The 16,600-nt window shown below is 47.2% G+C and overlaps 1 protein-coding gene across 1 annotated transcript in view; it reads left to right on the top strand.

The window, feature by feature from the left end:
• The window catches only part of PTPN4 (protein tyrosine phosphatase non-receptor type 4), a 1,255,365-nt gene that overhangs the window by 1,005,100 nt on the left and 233,665 nt on the right, over positions 1–16,600 (top strand). The window contains exon 23 of the mRNA XM_086957111.1: positions 9,278–9,424. Coding sequence (XP_086813237.1) covers positions 9,278–9,424 — 147 coding nt within the window. The remainder of the gene's footprint in view (positions 1–9,277; positions 9,425–16,600) is intronic.

Below are 16,600 nucleotides of genomic sequence, written 5' to 3'. Positions count from 1 at the left end.
GTTACTTGACATGGTATGACTTCCGTATTAAACTTAGTTTAATACAGAGTTTCTCTCGTACTTCAAAGTGGCAAACATGCTCTTAAAACCAAACTCTTCTTCGTGTCAACGGATCACAGCAGGAATGAGGTGCACCCAATCTAGATAAAAAGAAATATCGTCGGAATGATATTAGTATTTGACTCTCCTGATTTCGATAGAAAGAACAATAACACATCATACGGGGAAGTACCTGAAAGGAATAGTCCTGACTGGAACCCTCAATCGTTAGTTCACAGATCCGAAGGAGGGAAGGCAATTCTCACTCTACACAATCTGTGCTCAAGAGGCTATCTGGGAAGATATGGGTGAAATAAAATTCCCCACAATAAAAACATAGCAGTAATAAATGCTCTCCTACACTCAACAGATATATTTAAAAAAGACATTATTGACCCCCTATGCTGCAGTACCATTCGGCACAATGCTCCGCATTGTGGATACACAGACCAACAGGGTTTAATCTGTTAACTCCGATATTATACCGGGAGCCCGTCCCTAGTATGGCTACAATCCATTGGAACTAGAACTGACATCCTGTCCTAACCTACAGTCCCGTCCTACTTACCTTAAAAACCAAGAATGTTCCTTGTAACGGGAATCCAACATGGGGAACTCTGCCTCCGTTAGCGTCTCTCCTCCTAATGCCCGCCAGACTTTATTCAAAACTAAAAACCTACGCCGCATACGGCTCATTCATCACAGCTTGTTGATAGCACCCTTCCAGTTTGCCTCGCGGGGGACCGTGGCTCCTCCCTGCCGAGTGGCTGGTGTCGCTTATAGAGCTGGTCTTTATCTGCCCGGTTCTGTTGCTAAATGGCTGTTGATACCTATGGTGCACTCTTGTTTCTTGTATGCCACTCATTTTTATGGCTGAGACATCTCCAGATGTCTGTTCTGTCTGGCGTCTACACACACCTAGGCGTCACACACACTAGTTCTTTGCTGCGGTGTCCTTGGGCTTTCCATGGATTCTCATAGGTGCAGTCCTTCATTCTCAGTGTGTTCGCTTCACGGATCCCTTTCACACGTTACATACCTGGTGAGGCATCTCTCGCACCTGGACTATTCTTGCAGCACTTCCTTGTGCCTTTCATTTTACATGTAGTAGTTCTGGCTGTATACTTCTGCCTCCAGCATGTGCTTTTTGTAGTCCTGATTTAGGTTTTTGATATCCGCCCTTTCTAATGTCTGTTTGGGAAGGGGAGATTGCGCACTATCAAGTCTGGTGTCTCTAGTGAACTTGGCTCTTCCTGGGCATGGTCAGCATCCTACCGCTGCTGCCCCCGGTGTCTTTGTTGGTGTGCTTCCTCCACTGATAGGCATGTTCAACCTGTATGCTTGGACTCAGGTCATACCGTCTTGTCCCCCTTCTGGACCCTTTTCTTTTGCACACACTGTCGGATCCTGCAGATCCCTTGGTACCTATGATCGCTTCCTTTTATTTTCCTGAAGCTTTGGGCTCTCTGGTTCCGCACTGCCCTACTGGTTTTGTGCTCCTTTTCTACACTTTGTACACTGATGGCCTTCGATGCCGTCCCTCATTGGCTTGTGATCCTTTGCGTCCCACTGTTTGTTGCTCCTTGCAGAGCTTCTGGTCTGGGATTGGCCAGTGGCATTGCTGTCCCCACTGTGTTTCGTCAACTTTGGAACTTGGTGGGGTTCAGTCGCAGACCTTTTCTCCTGTGGGTTATGGCTTTGGTATCTATTCTAAGTTAAGGAATCTGCAGCTAGATGTCTCTATCAGATGTACGTGTTACTTACCTTTTGTAACAATGTATCTAATAGACACACAGTCTAGCTGTAGATACCTTAATGCCTGCCCGTCCTCCCCGTTCTGCAAGGACCTTTTCAGGTTGGGTTTTCTGCTCACGCCTCCCTTTGGGTGCTTTGTCTTCCTGCAGGGTGACATCTTTCATCTTTCTTCCTCGGGAGGATGGTTCTTGAGGGAATTGCAGAACCACCACCTGTGTTTCTGAGCCTTTCGAAGTCTGTGGGACGTCAGGAGACGCAGACTGGCCAGCTTATTTGCGGTGCCTACAGATGGAGGGGAGTAACTACTTCACTCCAAGGGAGATTACTTCAGGGGTTTTTGATGCCCACAGGTCTGTTGAAGAACCTAGAAGAAGCACAGATACAGGCAACGAAGAAGACTTTTCCGGAACATTGGGACCAGGCGTAGCAGGAGACTTCCTTCATGCAGTCTTGGTTGCAGGCAAAGTCCAAGTGTCCAGTCGGTCAAAGAGTGACATGGTTTGAGGATTGGGTTTGGCCCATGACAAATCTGAGGACCCACCCACAGGTAGGTCCTTAACCTACGAAAGGGGTTGGGGGACTCATAAGTCCCTCCCAGAGGAGAGGCTGGACAAGGGAAGGTTACTCTCATGTCCTTTGTCCAGCTCCCTGAACTGGTTCAAACTGGAGTATGGAAGGTGTGTCCATCAAAGCAATCTGCTAGCGCTGCCAAGCGCCCCCACCCCTGCCCAATACACTAAGTCCTGTCTAGGGAGGTGATCACACCTCCCTGTGAAAGGAAATATGTTGTTTTACCTTACCCTGCTCGAGCTTGGATCAGCTGCACGAGGGCAGCAGCATTTGTTTGCTGTCAGACCCTAAAAGGCTGTAGCTGGGAGTACGGAGGAGTACCCCGAGGGAGCCCCCAGTACATGACATCATACTTCAAACACTGGAATCTGTGTTTGGGTATGATGCAAACAAGTTTGATACCAAACATGATCGGGTTTAGTGCAGCCACTATATAGTTAGACATCTTGTTATGACTGATGTCCACTATGTGTATCAAAATGGGTAACCACACTTATAAAGACTGGAGAATCGACTCAGGGGTTTTTAGTGGTGTCCTGCTCATGCAGGGGCACCCTCACATCTATAACAAGCACCCTGCCTACAGGACTGAAAGGCCTGTCAGAGGGGTGACAGATAGGTTTTAAGTGTAGTGACCTCAGATATAAGGAAGCTTATATCTGTCATGAGAGGTGCAAGCACCAACTCACACAGGGTGCAATTGCAGGCCTGTAGTCAGTTTGAGTGATCTCTCATGGGTGGTACAATATATGCAGCAGCCCATGGGTGACCCCTGGTTTACCTATGCCCTGAATACCTTAGTACCATATACTAGGGACATACATGGGTACACCAGTAGCCAATTGTGGAGGTACAGAAGTACTTACCATGGTCAATTTAGGTAGGAAGCACAGTGACTGGGGTCCTTATTATCAGGATCTCAGTCATATTAGTCCAAAAGAAAGTATGGCACCTACAAAAAGTGGGGATAACAATGAAAGCAGATCCTACTTTCCTACAGTACAGTGGTTAGCAGCAGACTGTTCTCCTATTTTGCTGCTAAATGCTAACCTTCGGCTAGCCAAGACTGCAATGAAGCTGGTGCTGGCTTCAGGAAAGAGGTGATATATGTGCTTCTTCCTCCTACTGAAGAATGGATACCTTAGGCCTATGCTGGGCTTACACCCACTGAATATCCTTCTGTGGAAAGACAAATTCAAAATACTCACCCTCGCTCAGATATTTTTGTGCTCCGACTCCAAGAGACTTGATGGGTGTCCATGGATTTGCATAATTGCGTATTTATATAAACCTGTCCTGCAGTCCCCACAAGCGATTCGCAGTAGGGTTGAAAAGCTTCAAAACTGCTGTGCTCCCCTCCAATTTAGTTCAGCCCCTCCAAAGTTCACAGAATTGCAGTGTTCACTGCAAGAGGATACATGTATTCCAGTACCTCATGGACTGGCTGTTATAGGGAGTCATAGTCCAGTTTGGGACAGCAGCCAAACGCCTTAAATTTTAAGGGGCTTTACATCAACCATCTGAAACCCCACCTGTGACCCATGCAAAGGGTTCAGTTTATTGGGGCTGTCCTAGACACTCTTGCATTGAAGGTCTTTCCACCACCACGGCATGTCTAGGATATTCATGATAGGATCACAATGTTTCAGGCTCTATTTTAGGTCTCATAAAGGATGGCATCTGCGATGCCTACCTTTGCTTATCCTCCTAATACTGAAAACCAGATGGCCTATGCAGGCCGTGTAGTGGAGCTCAGCATCATCAAAGCTGCCTCTCCAACTCCATCCAGACCTTGGAGGAGACTACTTAGAGAATTCTGTGGTGGTAGAAAAGCGCCGTCATGACCTGTGTCTCTTCCACACCCAGACTTCAGTTGTGACTGACAGATACATCACTACTGAATTGGGTGGAAAGGTCACTTATATAAGGTTGCGATCAAAAAACACTGGTCTGCTGAGGAGAGACAGCTTTACGTGAAATTTTTGGAGCTGGAGGGGTCCATCTGAAAGCTTTCCTGCCATCCTTACAAGGGAGAATGGTGCATGTCATGTGGATGTACAACAAGCAGGGTGGAGTGGTATCCTGCATCCAGTTCCAGAATGCCTAACTACTATAAAGATTTAGCAGAATATTTGTTTTGGTAGCCAACTGGCTAGCAGAATCTCTGAATTGCGGAGCAGAATAGCTGAGCGGACTTCGACTGGACAATCTTGCGTGGCATGTTCATTCAAAGGGCGCAAGGGGCATCTATGATCAATGGTGAATGCCCAGGTTAACTATTTTGCCACCGCTGAGGATGTACAGTGTCAAAACTACTGCACACTGTAGTTTCCTAATTTATTTAACTGGAGGACTCACTCCCACTGTGATGTGATACCGCTACTGTCTCGAGTTCTGAGGAAATTCAGGGCAGATGATTTAAAGTCTTCTTAATAGCCCTGAATAGGCTAAGAGAAAATGATGCAAAGGGCTCCTGAGCATGAGCACATGCCTTTCGATCTTGCTCCCACTTTGGGAGAATCTTCTGTCTTATTGCAAGAAGAGTGTCCTGCTCCAAGACTCCACGTCCTATACTCCTCAAATGGAGAAAGTGTAGATGTGCTTAAATGCTTTCTATCTAGTGGCTTCAGTAATTGGTATCATCCTTGCAACTTGAAAACCTTTGACAAGGTCTAATATGGTGGACACTGGGAGAAGTTGGTCACCTGGAAGTTGCACTTATCACATCGACCAGCTTTAGGCCAAATTTTCCGATGTATTGTTAGAGGTTCTGTCTGTTGCCCAGGAGTGCCTTTTATTACCCATATTTAAGGATCGTCTATCAGCCCTTTCGGTCCTTTTGTGTTTACTTGATCAACACTCTGTTTCAGTGACCTGTTAGGGGTTTTATCAAAGGCATGACACGCATGTTTTCCCCACAACCGTTCGCCTTTCTACAGTAAGATTTAAAAACAGTGTTGACGTTCAAAATGTACACTGCTTCTGAGGTGATGTACAGCTCCTCATTGCAACTACTGGCCCGTAATACAGTTTTCCTGACTACCATAAACTTGGAATGCTTTATTAGTTTACTTCTGGTGCTCTCATTGCAACTGCTCTACCCTCATCCCCCCTCCCACCCCTTTGTTCCCAGTCCAATTAGGTGGCCTTCTTACCCAAAGTTGTGGCACCTTTTCACATTTGCCAGCCTGTCTCTATTTTTTAAATTTATTTTAACACCTTGGCTGCTAGGTGTTTTCCCCTCCTGTGCTGCAGGCACCTCTTTCCCATTGTTCATGACGAGCTCAGCTCGTCATCAACACAGCTCAACCGTGCATCATGACGAGCTGAGCTCGTCATCAGCATCGAAAGGGTTAAGGGGTTTATATAGCACAAACTAGACCTGAACATATCTGCTTTGTTATAGATGGACAAAATAATTTTGGTAGGCACAGGGAGATTAAGTGATTTGCCCAGAATCACAGAAATTTGAGTGTCGTTGACACTCTGCCAAAGTTTTTCTTTCCCCTTCACCCTTCAAATGAGGAGAAGCTCTATAAACTCAACCTTAAATGAGCTTTGAGTTTCTACTTCAACCACTCCAAAGAACATCATGTGGATGATCAGCTCTTTGTGGGAAATGGAATGAGGTTCACAAAAGTCCCCTTAAGATGAAGTCACCTGCATCAAAATCTCCCATACCTTGGCCAAGAAGCAAACCCCTGAAAGTCTGTAGACTCATGATGCCATTGTCAAGGCCACTACAATAACATTTTGCAAATTGGGAGGAAGCCAGTTCTAGACGTTTGCCAGGCAGCGACTTGGTCTTCAGTGCATACATTCCTGAAAGACTATTAACTTGACAGTCAGTTCTGACAGGCTGGCCATTGTTCCCTCTTGGTCCTGCAAAATTCCTTGATCAGAGGTCACTCCTCAGACAACTTCTCTTCTGGGAGGTGTTGCTCTGATATCTATTCTAATGGTGAGGAATCTGCAGTTAGAAGCCTCCTTCTGAAGAACATGTTACTTACATTTGATAATGCTCTTTTTAATGGATATTCTAGCTTACTGCAGAATTCTCATTCTTTCTAGCCTCACCTTTCTGTGGAGTTGACTACTGAACATCAGAATAAGTTTCCAAGTAGATTTTTGAAACCCTTTTACCTGCTGTTTGTTCGGAATGCTGTGCATCTCAGGGCGTTGAAGAATGATTTGAAAACTGACAAGAGGTTGTAGGTGGGTAGAACTTCTATGTGGCTCTGCTCTGTCACTTCCAGGTCAGTGCAGATTCACTCTGTCGCACTGTTCCACCTGTCATGATTCTGGAGCATTGCTGTAAAATTCACTGGATCCAGTATAGTGACTGCAGATCTTCTAAAGCTGAGGAATCCATGGTTAAATACAGTATCCACCAGTAAGAACATTTCCGAATTTAAGTAAAGTCTTCATTGGTGCATCTGTGCAGCAGGCAATGTTTGTAGAGCAAGTTTTTTCACAACACAAAAAGATGATGGACGGAATGCTAAACATTGTCAAACGTTTACCCCAGTCACAGATCAGGTTTAAATCCATAGATTTTTTATGCTCACCGGGTCAACCAAGTTTGGACCCAGCCATGTGCAAACCAGTCTTCCCCCTGCTCCCTATTGTAACAGTCCAGCCCAAACTGCCAGGCTAGTTTCCGCCTGTACCGGAAAACAATCATCTCGGGAACAGTTTCTGGGTATCACCCCTCATCAGCCAGGCTAGCTTGAATACTGTAGCAGAGCGAGCACAGCACCCACTTTTGGGCACACCCTTCCCACTTAGGGCAAATATAGCATCACTAAAAGATGATGGGCAGTATGCTGAACATTGTCAAACATTCACCCCTAGTCACAGATCTGGGTTAAATCCATAGTTTATTTTTATTCACCATGACACCCTAGTGTGGACCAAGTGATTATGCATATCAGTCTCAAACCCTGCTTCTCATGTGAACAGTCCAGCATGAATTGCCAGGCTTGGTCCTCCCTGGACCCGAAAAAATGCATTCCAGGATCAGTTTCAGGAAATCACCCCTCATCAGCCAGGTTAGCTTTAATACAGTGGCATAGCGAGCAAGGACCCACTTCTGGGCGTACCCTTCCAACTAAGGGTGACTAAAGCAACCCAAAAAGATTTTGGATGGAATGTTGAACATAGTCAAAAATTCACCCTCCAGTCGTAGATCTGGGTTAAATTCATCGCTTACCATGCACCACAGTTTGGACCCAGCCATATGCAAATCAGTCTTGACCCTATTCCCCATTGAAACAGTCCAACCCGAACTGCCTGGCCTGGTTCTCCCTAGACCAGAAAACAAGCATCCCGAGACCGGTTGCAGGGTATCAACAAGGCTATCTTGAATCTAGTATCCTCCAAAAAGGAAGTTACCAAAGGTAAGTAAGTTCTTCATCGGTGTATCTGTGCAGCAGTCAATGTTTGTAGGGCAAATCTTTTCTTCAAAAGTTTTCTGAGCTGAAATAGTTAAGTATATTGGCACTTTCCACAGGTATTCCCTCAAACTCATTGCTCAGTATAAAATCTGAAGTGTGATCCTCCGTTAAGCATGGAGTTCAGAGCACACCCACTTCACTGGCTTGGGATTCATACCTAAAATAATGAGATTGATGGGACTGCCTTTTGTATTTTTTGGTTTGGCACTTGCCAAATTAGTCCCCTCGAGGCTCTGTTTGATGTTCTATGTTTATTCTCTCCTTCGCGCGTCGAGACCTTTCTTTGGGATCTGGTAAAGGTTATCATTCGGTCGCCTTGCATTTACCTGATCTGCCATTGTTATTTAAATCACTGGTTGTGATGAGGTTTCTGAAAGGGTTTCTACATCAGTTTCCTATTTCTCCTTTTGTGATGCCCAGTGGGACCTCAATATCATCCTTAAGATTTTGATGTGTATCCCAATTGAACTGGAATAGATTTCCTCTATTTCTCCTTGCCCTCAAACCAGTGTTCCTAGTTGCCATCACCTCAGCTAGGGCTGCAAGTGAGCTCATGCTCTCTGTTTTCATTATTGCCTTGATAACGTAACCATAATGTTATCTTACATAAACAAAAGGACAGGGTGAATTTGCTACTGTGATCTGCACATCAGTGTTGTATTTGTCCCATGGTATTCCTTTGTCCAGTCATACAGAGATACTCAATTTGGGAGTGCCCAACTGATAAGATGCTTATTCACCCTTAAGCACTTTCCGTCACGATACTCTACCCACAACGAGTGTAGTAGGATTTCATGCACCATAAATAGACAATTTAACCAGTGCACATCCCTACTCGTAACTTTTATCCAATTGTTTTTCAATCCAATCAGTTCAGTACTTCAATTCTTTTCCAGTCCACACAAGTATTCAGATAGTACAGAGTCCATTGGTTCTCAAAGTTCTTATTTATTGATTATTTTCTTGCCACATCGTCACAGCCGACGCACGTTTCGCCCTCCACGGGCTTTTTCAAGGCACAGAAAAATAGTATGGTGAGTGGCGTATTTTCATATAACTCAATAAAAACCGTAAAAATCCTTTGTCATTGGTCCTTAAAAGCCTATGATAATGAAAGTGAAAATTGTTCTTTTGGATTCTTGTACTTCTCTATTCATTTGTCACTCAGTGGTCTGTAATTTAATAAAGGACTGCAGGAGCCATGATAAGTTCCATCGCCATAGCGAAACCGGTCGCGTCTCAGCAAGGCGTCTCTCTTCCGCGTTCGTCTAGATTGAAAAACAATTGGATAAAAGTTACGAGTAGGGATGTGCACTGGTTAAATTGTCTCCATAATGTTATCTTGTTATGGAATGTCCTTCTCACCATACACATCTTACATTTTAAACGTTTACTTTAATATGATTATCTCTTCTCCTATAAATGATGTAAATTGAATTTGTGTTTTTGCTTTGTAGATGGAAATACCTTCTTCCTGCATAATCAATAGGTACATAGCATGCCAGGGTCCTTTACCTAGTACTTGTCCAGAATTTTGGCAGATGACATGGGAACAAGGCTCCTCCATGGTTGTAATGCTGACAACTCAAGTCGAAAGAGGCAGAGTAAGTTAAATTAGCCAAGAGACTAATTGCTCCACATCTTGAGTACCTATGTAGAACTTAAATGTTACCCTTGCTGTTATCTAACAAAGAGACAAGAACAGTAAATCAATGCAAATTTTTATGTCCGTGTAAATAGATAAACTCTTGCAATTTCCATGATCTCTGCGGTACCTAAAGTCACTACACCACTTCCGTCCCCGCTTAAGTAATTAATCAGTTTAATGAAACATTGCTGTTCATGTTTGTTAAGGCAGATTGTCCTATCATTTAATTATGGAGGTTGAGTTCTACTTCCTTACAGGTGAATATAGGGAATATGAGAATACACTGGTTAATACCTGCTCTGACTGAATAGAGCTTTAGCTCAGCTAGTGTAAATTCAATTCTATAAACACTTAATGGTGTGGGGCCAGGGCCCTTAATAGTTTATTTTTTTCTATGAAGCTTTTTGTTCCCCTCCAACTGAGATGGACGAGGGTCACTGCTCTACTCATGTGCCTTCCCAGTCACCCCAGCCTCCTGCTAAATAGGGCCTCAAGGGAACAAGACAGCTAAAATTCTTCTTCTGCTGAACATGGTCTCTGTCCACATCCAGTGCCATTGCTGGCTAGCTGTTCTACCACTAATTGAGAGGCAGGAAATTATTTTTTTCATGTAGAACCTGTCCTTCCTGCGCACACACCTGTCTCATTAATATCTCCACTTTGAGCAGAGAGTTTAGCGAGCAGATTTAAAGTGAAATGTGGCCTTTCTGCTTCTTCTGTCTCCAACTTAATGAGCAGCATGGGGCACGAGAGAGACACCTTTATTTCTTCCTCCACTGCTCCAACCTCAATGGTGGCTCCCACTTCTGGAAAAGAGTTGAACGCCCACACGAGATGGGGATCGCACTTAGGTGGGTGAAACAATCAGTCAGACTCCTGCCTTTTCCATGCATTAATCTGCGCCTGCCATGAACCTACATGTATGTGTATCTGTTGTTTTATGATTGTACCTAGATGCAGTGGATTATAGTTTAGAATATGAGGAGAGAATTTGGACAGCGGTATGCAGCACAAAGCAGAATCCAGTACGAGAAATATTGCCTTTGTGATTGTTTGTTTTTCATTTAGCTGATGCTAGTGAGACTTTTACATTTGAACATTTCCACCACAGTAATTAGTTTTTTTATCTCCTTGTTGTTGTCAGTAGTTGTTTATATCATATCAGTTACTCCAGTATTGGAACTTATAGATTCACATGCCTGAATCATTCTCCGTCGTCGAGATGGGAGTCCCTGGTATTATAAAAAAAAATAGTCTCCATAGACATGAACACATAAGGTGTTGGCCTAATACATATCTGTGTCATTTAAGAAAAATTACCAATCTCAAAATTCAACCAATCAGAAGAGACCACCCTGTAGTCCCTTCCTGAGAGAGGCTCCAGTCCCTCAGATTTTCTACCGCACGTCGTGCTAAGGGAGTCGCCACTGAGCTCTGCTCAGTTTTCTTCTCTTTTCTGAATTGGAGTGTTTTTTCACCAGTTCAGCTTTCTATCAACTCACTGGAGTTATTTGTAGGTGATTCAAACTGACATCCACCATGTCAGAGACACCTAAATCGATGAGAAGATCATCACCTGAGGTGGTTCTGGTAACGACGACTGTCTTCAATCAATAGCGTGACGGTTTCTGCAGGATCGAGATCGTCGATGACGATATCTTCGATGGGTAACGTACCTTTACCGTCGACGAAGCAAATCCTATCGTCGAAGTCTTCATAGACGACGAAGGGTCAACTTCCATCGACGATACATACGTCGACGACGGTGTCGATGAGGGAAGCAGCGTCGCTGATGGAAGTGTCATCGGCGTTACCGTCGACAAAGATCCATGTCGCCGGCAGTTTGATGTCGACAACGATTCCAGCGACAGAGTGTGAGAAGTTGGCCCGATATGCAGCGTTCGCTATTCTAGCGACCACTATGTATCGTTCCAAACGACCCTTATGGTGATTGGTTGTAAGTCAACCTTAGACCAGCTATCCTAGTAGCGTGGATACGAGCAGTCTTCAGGCTAAACTCTAGAGGGCGTGTTAAGCCAGCTGTAATACCATCACATACCCCTTGAACACCAAGTGAAAGGACACCACACAAGTGTTATGAAAATAAACAGTATATTTATTAGAATCACAACAGCCCTGTACTCTTTATGAGGACAGGGTACTAAGCACAGAACCAAAAGCTCTTAGAAAATACTTCAAGTGCACAATTAAAACAAGTGCCTGAGGGCACGGAAAGTTTAGTGGTCTCGGGCGGACCCGATAAGGCAAGTCGGAAGCGAGGGACTCGGGACCCTAGAGTAAGGAGGCTATGCGGGCACCAAAATGCCGAAGTTACCTAGCCACGAGGGCTGCGGCTGCACAAGTCTTACAGGCGTCGGGGGTTTTCGCTGACGAGCCAGGAGCCGGAAGAAAAGGAGTTGCTGGCCGGCGACCAGTGTTGAATAGTTCGTAGAGATCCAAGCCTGGATCAGAGATCGATGATACCTGAAAGCAGAGGGGTCCAAGTTCGTACTACTAGCCAGTAGTCAGAGGGTACCAGGAAGGCACCGGATGGCCGTCACCTCGACTAGGTGAGTGGGCGACGCTAGGCTCTGCAGTCTCACGGACCAGGAGGCGTTGTCGGCGACCAGGATGGAGGTGCGAGCTGTCCCACGAAGGTTGATGCTGTCGGCGTCGCTGGGCCCAGGGTTGGGGCAACAAGCCTTGGCAGATTTCAGGGCCACGTGGTGGGCCTAAAATAGCGTCTTGAGTGGACCAGGAGGGTCCGGGGTGCTCCTCTCGGAAAAGGGAGCAAGGACCGGTCTGGAGCAACCAGACCAGTGGCGTTGGTTGTCGGATGTCGTCAAAGAAGGGCACCAGCCAGCGGCTAGTGACCAGACAACGGGCTGAGCAGCGAGCAGAAGGGCCCCACGCAGATCGTGGAGATGCTGGGAGACTGCACATCAGTGCTGGAGCTACTCCGGGTCGGGGCTTCTCGGACCCCAGAGCACTCACCAGAGAATTGCTTCAATGGTCGTGCTGGTTAAGAAAGCGTGCAGGTTTTGATGATGGCCGGTCCCTCGAGGTCTCGTCGCACCCACAGATCTCAGCTGAGCTGACGACGTGGGTAGAGGTCAGAGGTGCCAGGGAAGCCGGTTCTCGTCGAGCTGGGCCGTCGGATCCTTGAGGAAGGACTTGCAGCAAACCGCAGAGTGCTTAGATGGGGCCTGCGGATGCAGGGTGACTACTCCTTAGTCACAATGGAGAAGAGTCTCGAATGTCCTTTCGTAGAAAGTAGTTCTTGATTCAAAGATGATCTAATTTGGAAGGGTCCCCGCTCCGGCCTTTATCCTAAAGAAAGGGGTGGGTACATGACTAGGTCCTGCCCTAAGGGTGGGACCAGGAAGGGGGGTAGTTACACCCCTCTCCCCCTGCTGGACTTTCCCCAGGTCAGGGGCTGCGCGCCCCTGGAACTGGTTCTAGCCGGCAGATGCGTAGTGAGCACCGGGGTGCCACTCCGCAGTCACCTTCTTGCAAAGCCCTACCTACCCAGAGTACACAAACCCTGTCTGGGACGGTGCGAACACCGCCCCTGACAGGAAACCCTTTGTCCAAGCTCTCCTCTCTGGGAGGACTCCCAGCAACAGGAGGTCAGACTCGTGTCTGTGGTGGCAGCGTCCATTTTGTGGAGCTGAGGCTTCAGTTAACTTTAACCGGGGTTCACAGTTACGTACATGTCGTGTCCCTCTAGAAGGGTGGAATGCTAACCTCGTCGCCAGGGTTGGTGAGAGGGCAGCACCCCGATTCGTATGACACCTTACTCGACATGTCTTGATAACGCGATACCGAAGTTACCGATATGATACGCGTTATCATGGAACAGCCATTGGGTCTTGGTTCCGCAAGCTGCAACCGGGCTCGGCTCGTGCCAGAGCCCAATTCACACGGTTCCACGCACTATGCCTTCAGGATTGTCAAGGCCTGCCATAGGAGTGACTGATAGGAACTCGGGTGTCCATTTTAAGGTTAGGCATAGGGATACTATACCTACAGCAACGGGCGAGTACGCCACGTTGCCCCAGCTGTCGTGCAGCCAGTTGTGTCAGATTTAGATGGTCATCCAGGGGTGGCATAATACATGCTTCATCTCCTGGTAGGCCCTGGGTACACCGATGCCCTGAGTTACAGGGTCTGACAGGGTGGCCCAGTTCCAATTGGGTAATGCACCTAAGGCACACATAGCAATTTAGTGAGAGAACAGCTAGGCTGTGGGTCTGATTGGTAGGCCCACAGCCCGAGAAAGTCGTAAACCAGTGAAACAAAAGCAAAATGTCCGGGTGATCATAGGATTGCAGACCCTACTCTCCTACATGACCCCCCCCCCCCCAAACGTTGGGACAATAAGCTAACCTTGACCAGGTGAGTCTTCTTGTTCTAAGTGGAAATACCTGGAGAGCCCATCTGCATTGCCATGATCAGTGCCAGGTCTATGCTCCACTGTCAAGTCCATCCCCTGTAGGGAAATGGACCACCTAAGCAGTTTGGGGTTTTCACCCTTCATCTGATTTAGCCATAGGAGGGGCTTATGGTCGGTCTGAATCTTGAAATGAGTGCCAAACAAGTATGCCTCAGTTTCTTCAGGGCCCACACCACAGCGAAGGCCTCCCTCTCTATAGCTGACCAATTTTTCTCTCTGGGGGTCAGCCGTCTGCTTATAAAAGCAATGGGCTGGTCATTACCATCAAAATTCAGTTGAGATAGAACAGCTCCCACACCCAACTCAGAAGCATCTGTTTGGACAATGAATGGTTTGGAGTAGTCTGGACTCTTGAGGATAGGTGCCGTGCACATGGCCTGTTTTAGGTCATCGAATGCTTTTTGACAGCTCGCTGTCCACTGAACCTTTTTTGGCATTTTCTTACTCGTCAGTTCATTGAGCGGAGTCACAATCGATCCGTAATTTCTGACGAACTTCCGGTAGTAACCAGTCAGGCCCAAGAAAGCTCGAACCTGAGTCTGGGTGGTTGGAGGAGCCCAGTCCTTGATTGACTGTATCTTGCTCTCCAGTGGTTGAACTTGGCCTCCACCGACAAGGTGGCCCAAGTATACAACCTGTGTCTGCCCTATCTGGCACTTGGTAGCCTTGATAGTGAGACCTGCGGCTTGCAGAGCCTCTAACACTTTCCGCAGGTGGACCAGGTGATCCTCCCAGGTGGAGCTAAAGACAGCGATATCGTCAAGATACGCCGCACAGAAGTCATCCAGCCCGGTGAGAACGTGATTCACCAACCGTTGGAAGGTGGCAGGTGCATTTTTCAAACCAAAGGGCATCACCACGAACTGATAATGCCCACCAGGGGTAGAAAATGCGGTTTTAGGCTTGGCGTCCTCAGCTAACCTGATTTGCCAATACCCAGCTGTCAGGTCAAACGTACTTAAGTAGTTGGCCGAAGCCAATCTATCGATAAGCTCGTCTGCCCTTGGTATTGGGTGGGCATCAGTCTTAGTGACTGCATTGAGACCCCTGTAGTCTACGCAGAACCTCATCTCTTTCTTACCGCCCGGGGTGTGAGGTTTCGGCACTAGAACTACGGGACTAGCCCAGGGGCTATCCGAGGGTTCAATGACTCCCAGCTCCAACATTTTCTGCACTTCACTCTTGATGCAGTCTCTAACGTGATCAGGCTGCCTGTAGATTTTACTCTTGACGGGCAAGCTGTCACCAGTGTCAACCTCATGGGTGCACCAATTGGTCTGACTGGGTGTTAGAGAGAACATATGCCGTAAGGATTGAAGAACCTGTTTACAATCCTCCTGTTGATGTTCGGAGAGGCTGCCACAAAATACAACACCGTCTACCGATCCATCGTCAGGATTCTGAGTGAGCAGGTCGGGGAGAGGGTCGCTCTCCTCCTCCTGTCCCTCATCTATGGCCATGAGCAAACTCATGTCCTTCCTGTCGACATATGCTTTGAGCCTGTTGACATGAAGCACCCTGTGGGGGCTCCGGGGAGTTCCAAGGTCTACCAGGTAGGTGACCTCTCCCTTTTTCTCCAGGATGGTGTAGGGCCCGGACCATTTGTCCTTGAGTGCTGCTGGGGCCACTGGCTCCAACACCCACACCTTCTGTCCGGGCTGGTAAACAGTCAAGACAGCCTTTTGGTCATGCCAAGCTTTTTGGAGTTCTTGGCTGGCCTTAAGGTTTTCGGATGCCTTCTCCATGTATTCAGCCATCCGCGAGCGGAGGCCAAGCACATAGTCCACTATGTTGGTTGCAGGCTTTTTGAGAGGTCTCTCCCATCCTTCCTTCACCAAACACAGGGGTCCTCTTACAGGATGCCCGTACAAAAGTTCAAAAGGGCTGTAGCCAACCCCCTTCTGTGGGACTTCTCTGTAAGCGAATAAAAGGCAGGGGATCAGGACGTCCCATCTACGCCGAAGCTTTTCAGGTAGTCCATGAATCATCCCTTTCAGGATCCTGTTGAATCTCTCAACAAGCCCATTGCATTGTGGATGATAGGGTGTAGTGAACTTGTAGTTGACACCACATTCCTTCCACATAGCAGTTAAGTAGCTCGACATGAAGTTTGCACCTCTGTCGGAGACGACCTCCTTAGGGAAGCCCACTCTGGAGAACACTCCAACTAGGGCTCTTGCCACAACAGGCGCTGTAGTGGTCCTAAGGGGAATAGCTTCAGGATACCTGGTGGCATGATCCACTACCACCAGTATAAACTTGTGCCCTGATGCTGTTGGTGGTTCCATGGGACCGACTATGTCAATCCCCACCGGTTCAAAGGGCACCCCCACCACAGGCATTGGTATAAGGGGGGCCTTTGTCGTGCCACCTGACTTACCACTGGCTTGGCAAGTGACACAGGAGCGGCAAAACTCCTTGGTATCTTCGTTCATGTGAGGCCAGTGAAAGTGCGAGACAAGCCTGTCCCACGTCTTCGTCTGGCCTAGGTGTCCTGCTACGGGAATCTCGTGGGCCAAGGTAAGGAGGAAACCACGCTGAGACAAGGGGACGACCAGCCTCCTGGTCATGCCAGGCTTGGGGTCTCTTGCCTCAGTGTACAGGAGTCCATCTTCCCAGTATACCTTGTGGGTACCTGTGGCGTTCCCAGCAGCCTCAGCAGCAGCCTGCTGTCTG

This window comes from Lissotriton vulgaris, chromosome 2_1, assembly GCF_964263255.1.
Source record: "Lissotriton vulgaris chromosome 2_1, aLisVul1.2, whole genome shotgun sequence".
NCBI lineage: Eukaryota > Metazoa > Chordata > Amphibia > Caudata > Salamandridae > Lissotriton > Lissotriton vulgaris.
Note: the sequence above shows the minus strand (reverse complement) of the source record. Positions and strands in the feature narration are given on the sequence as shown.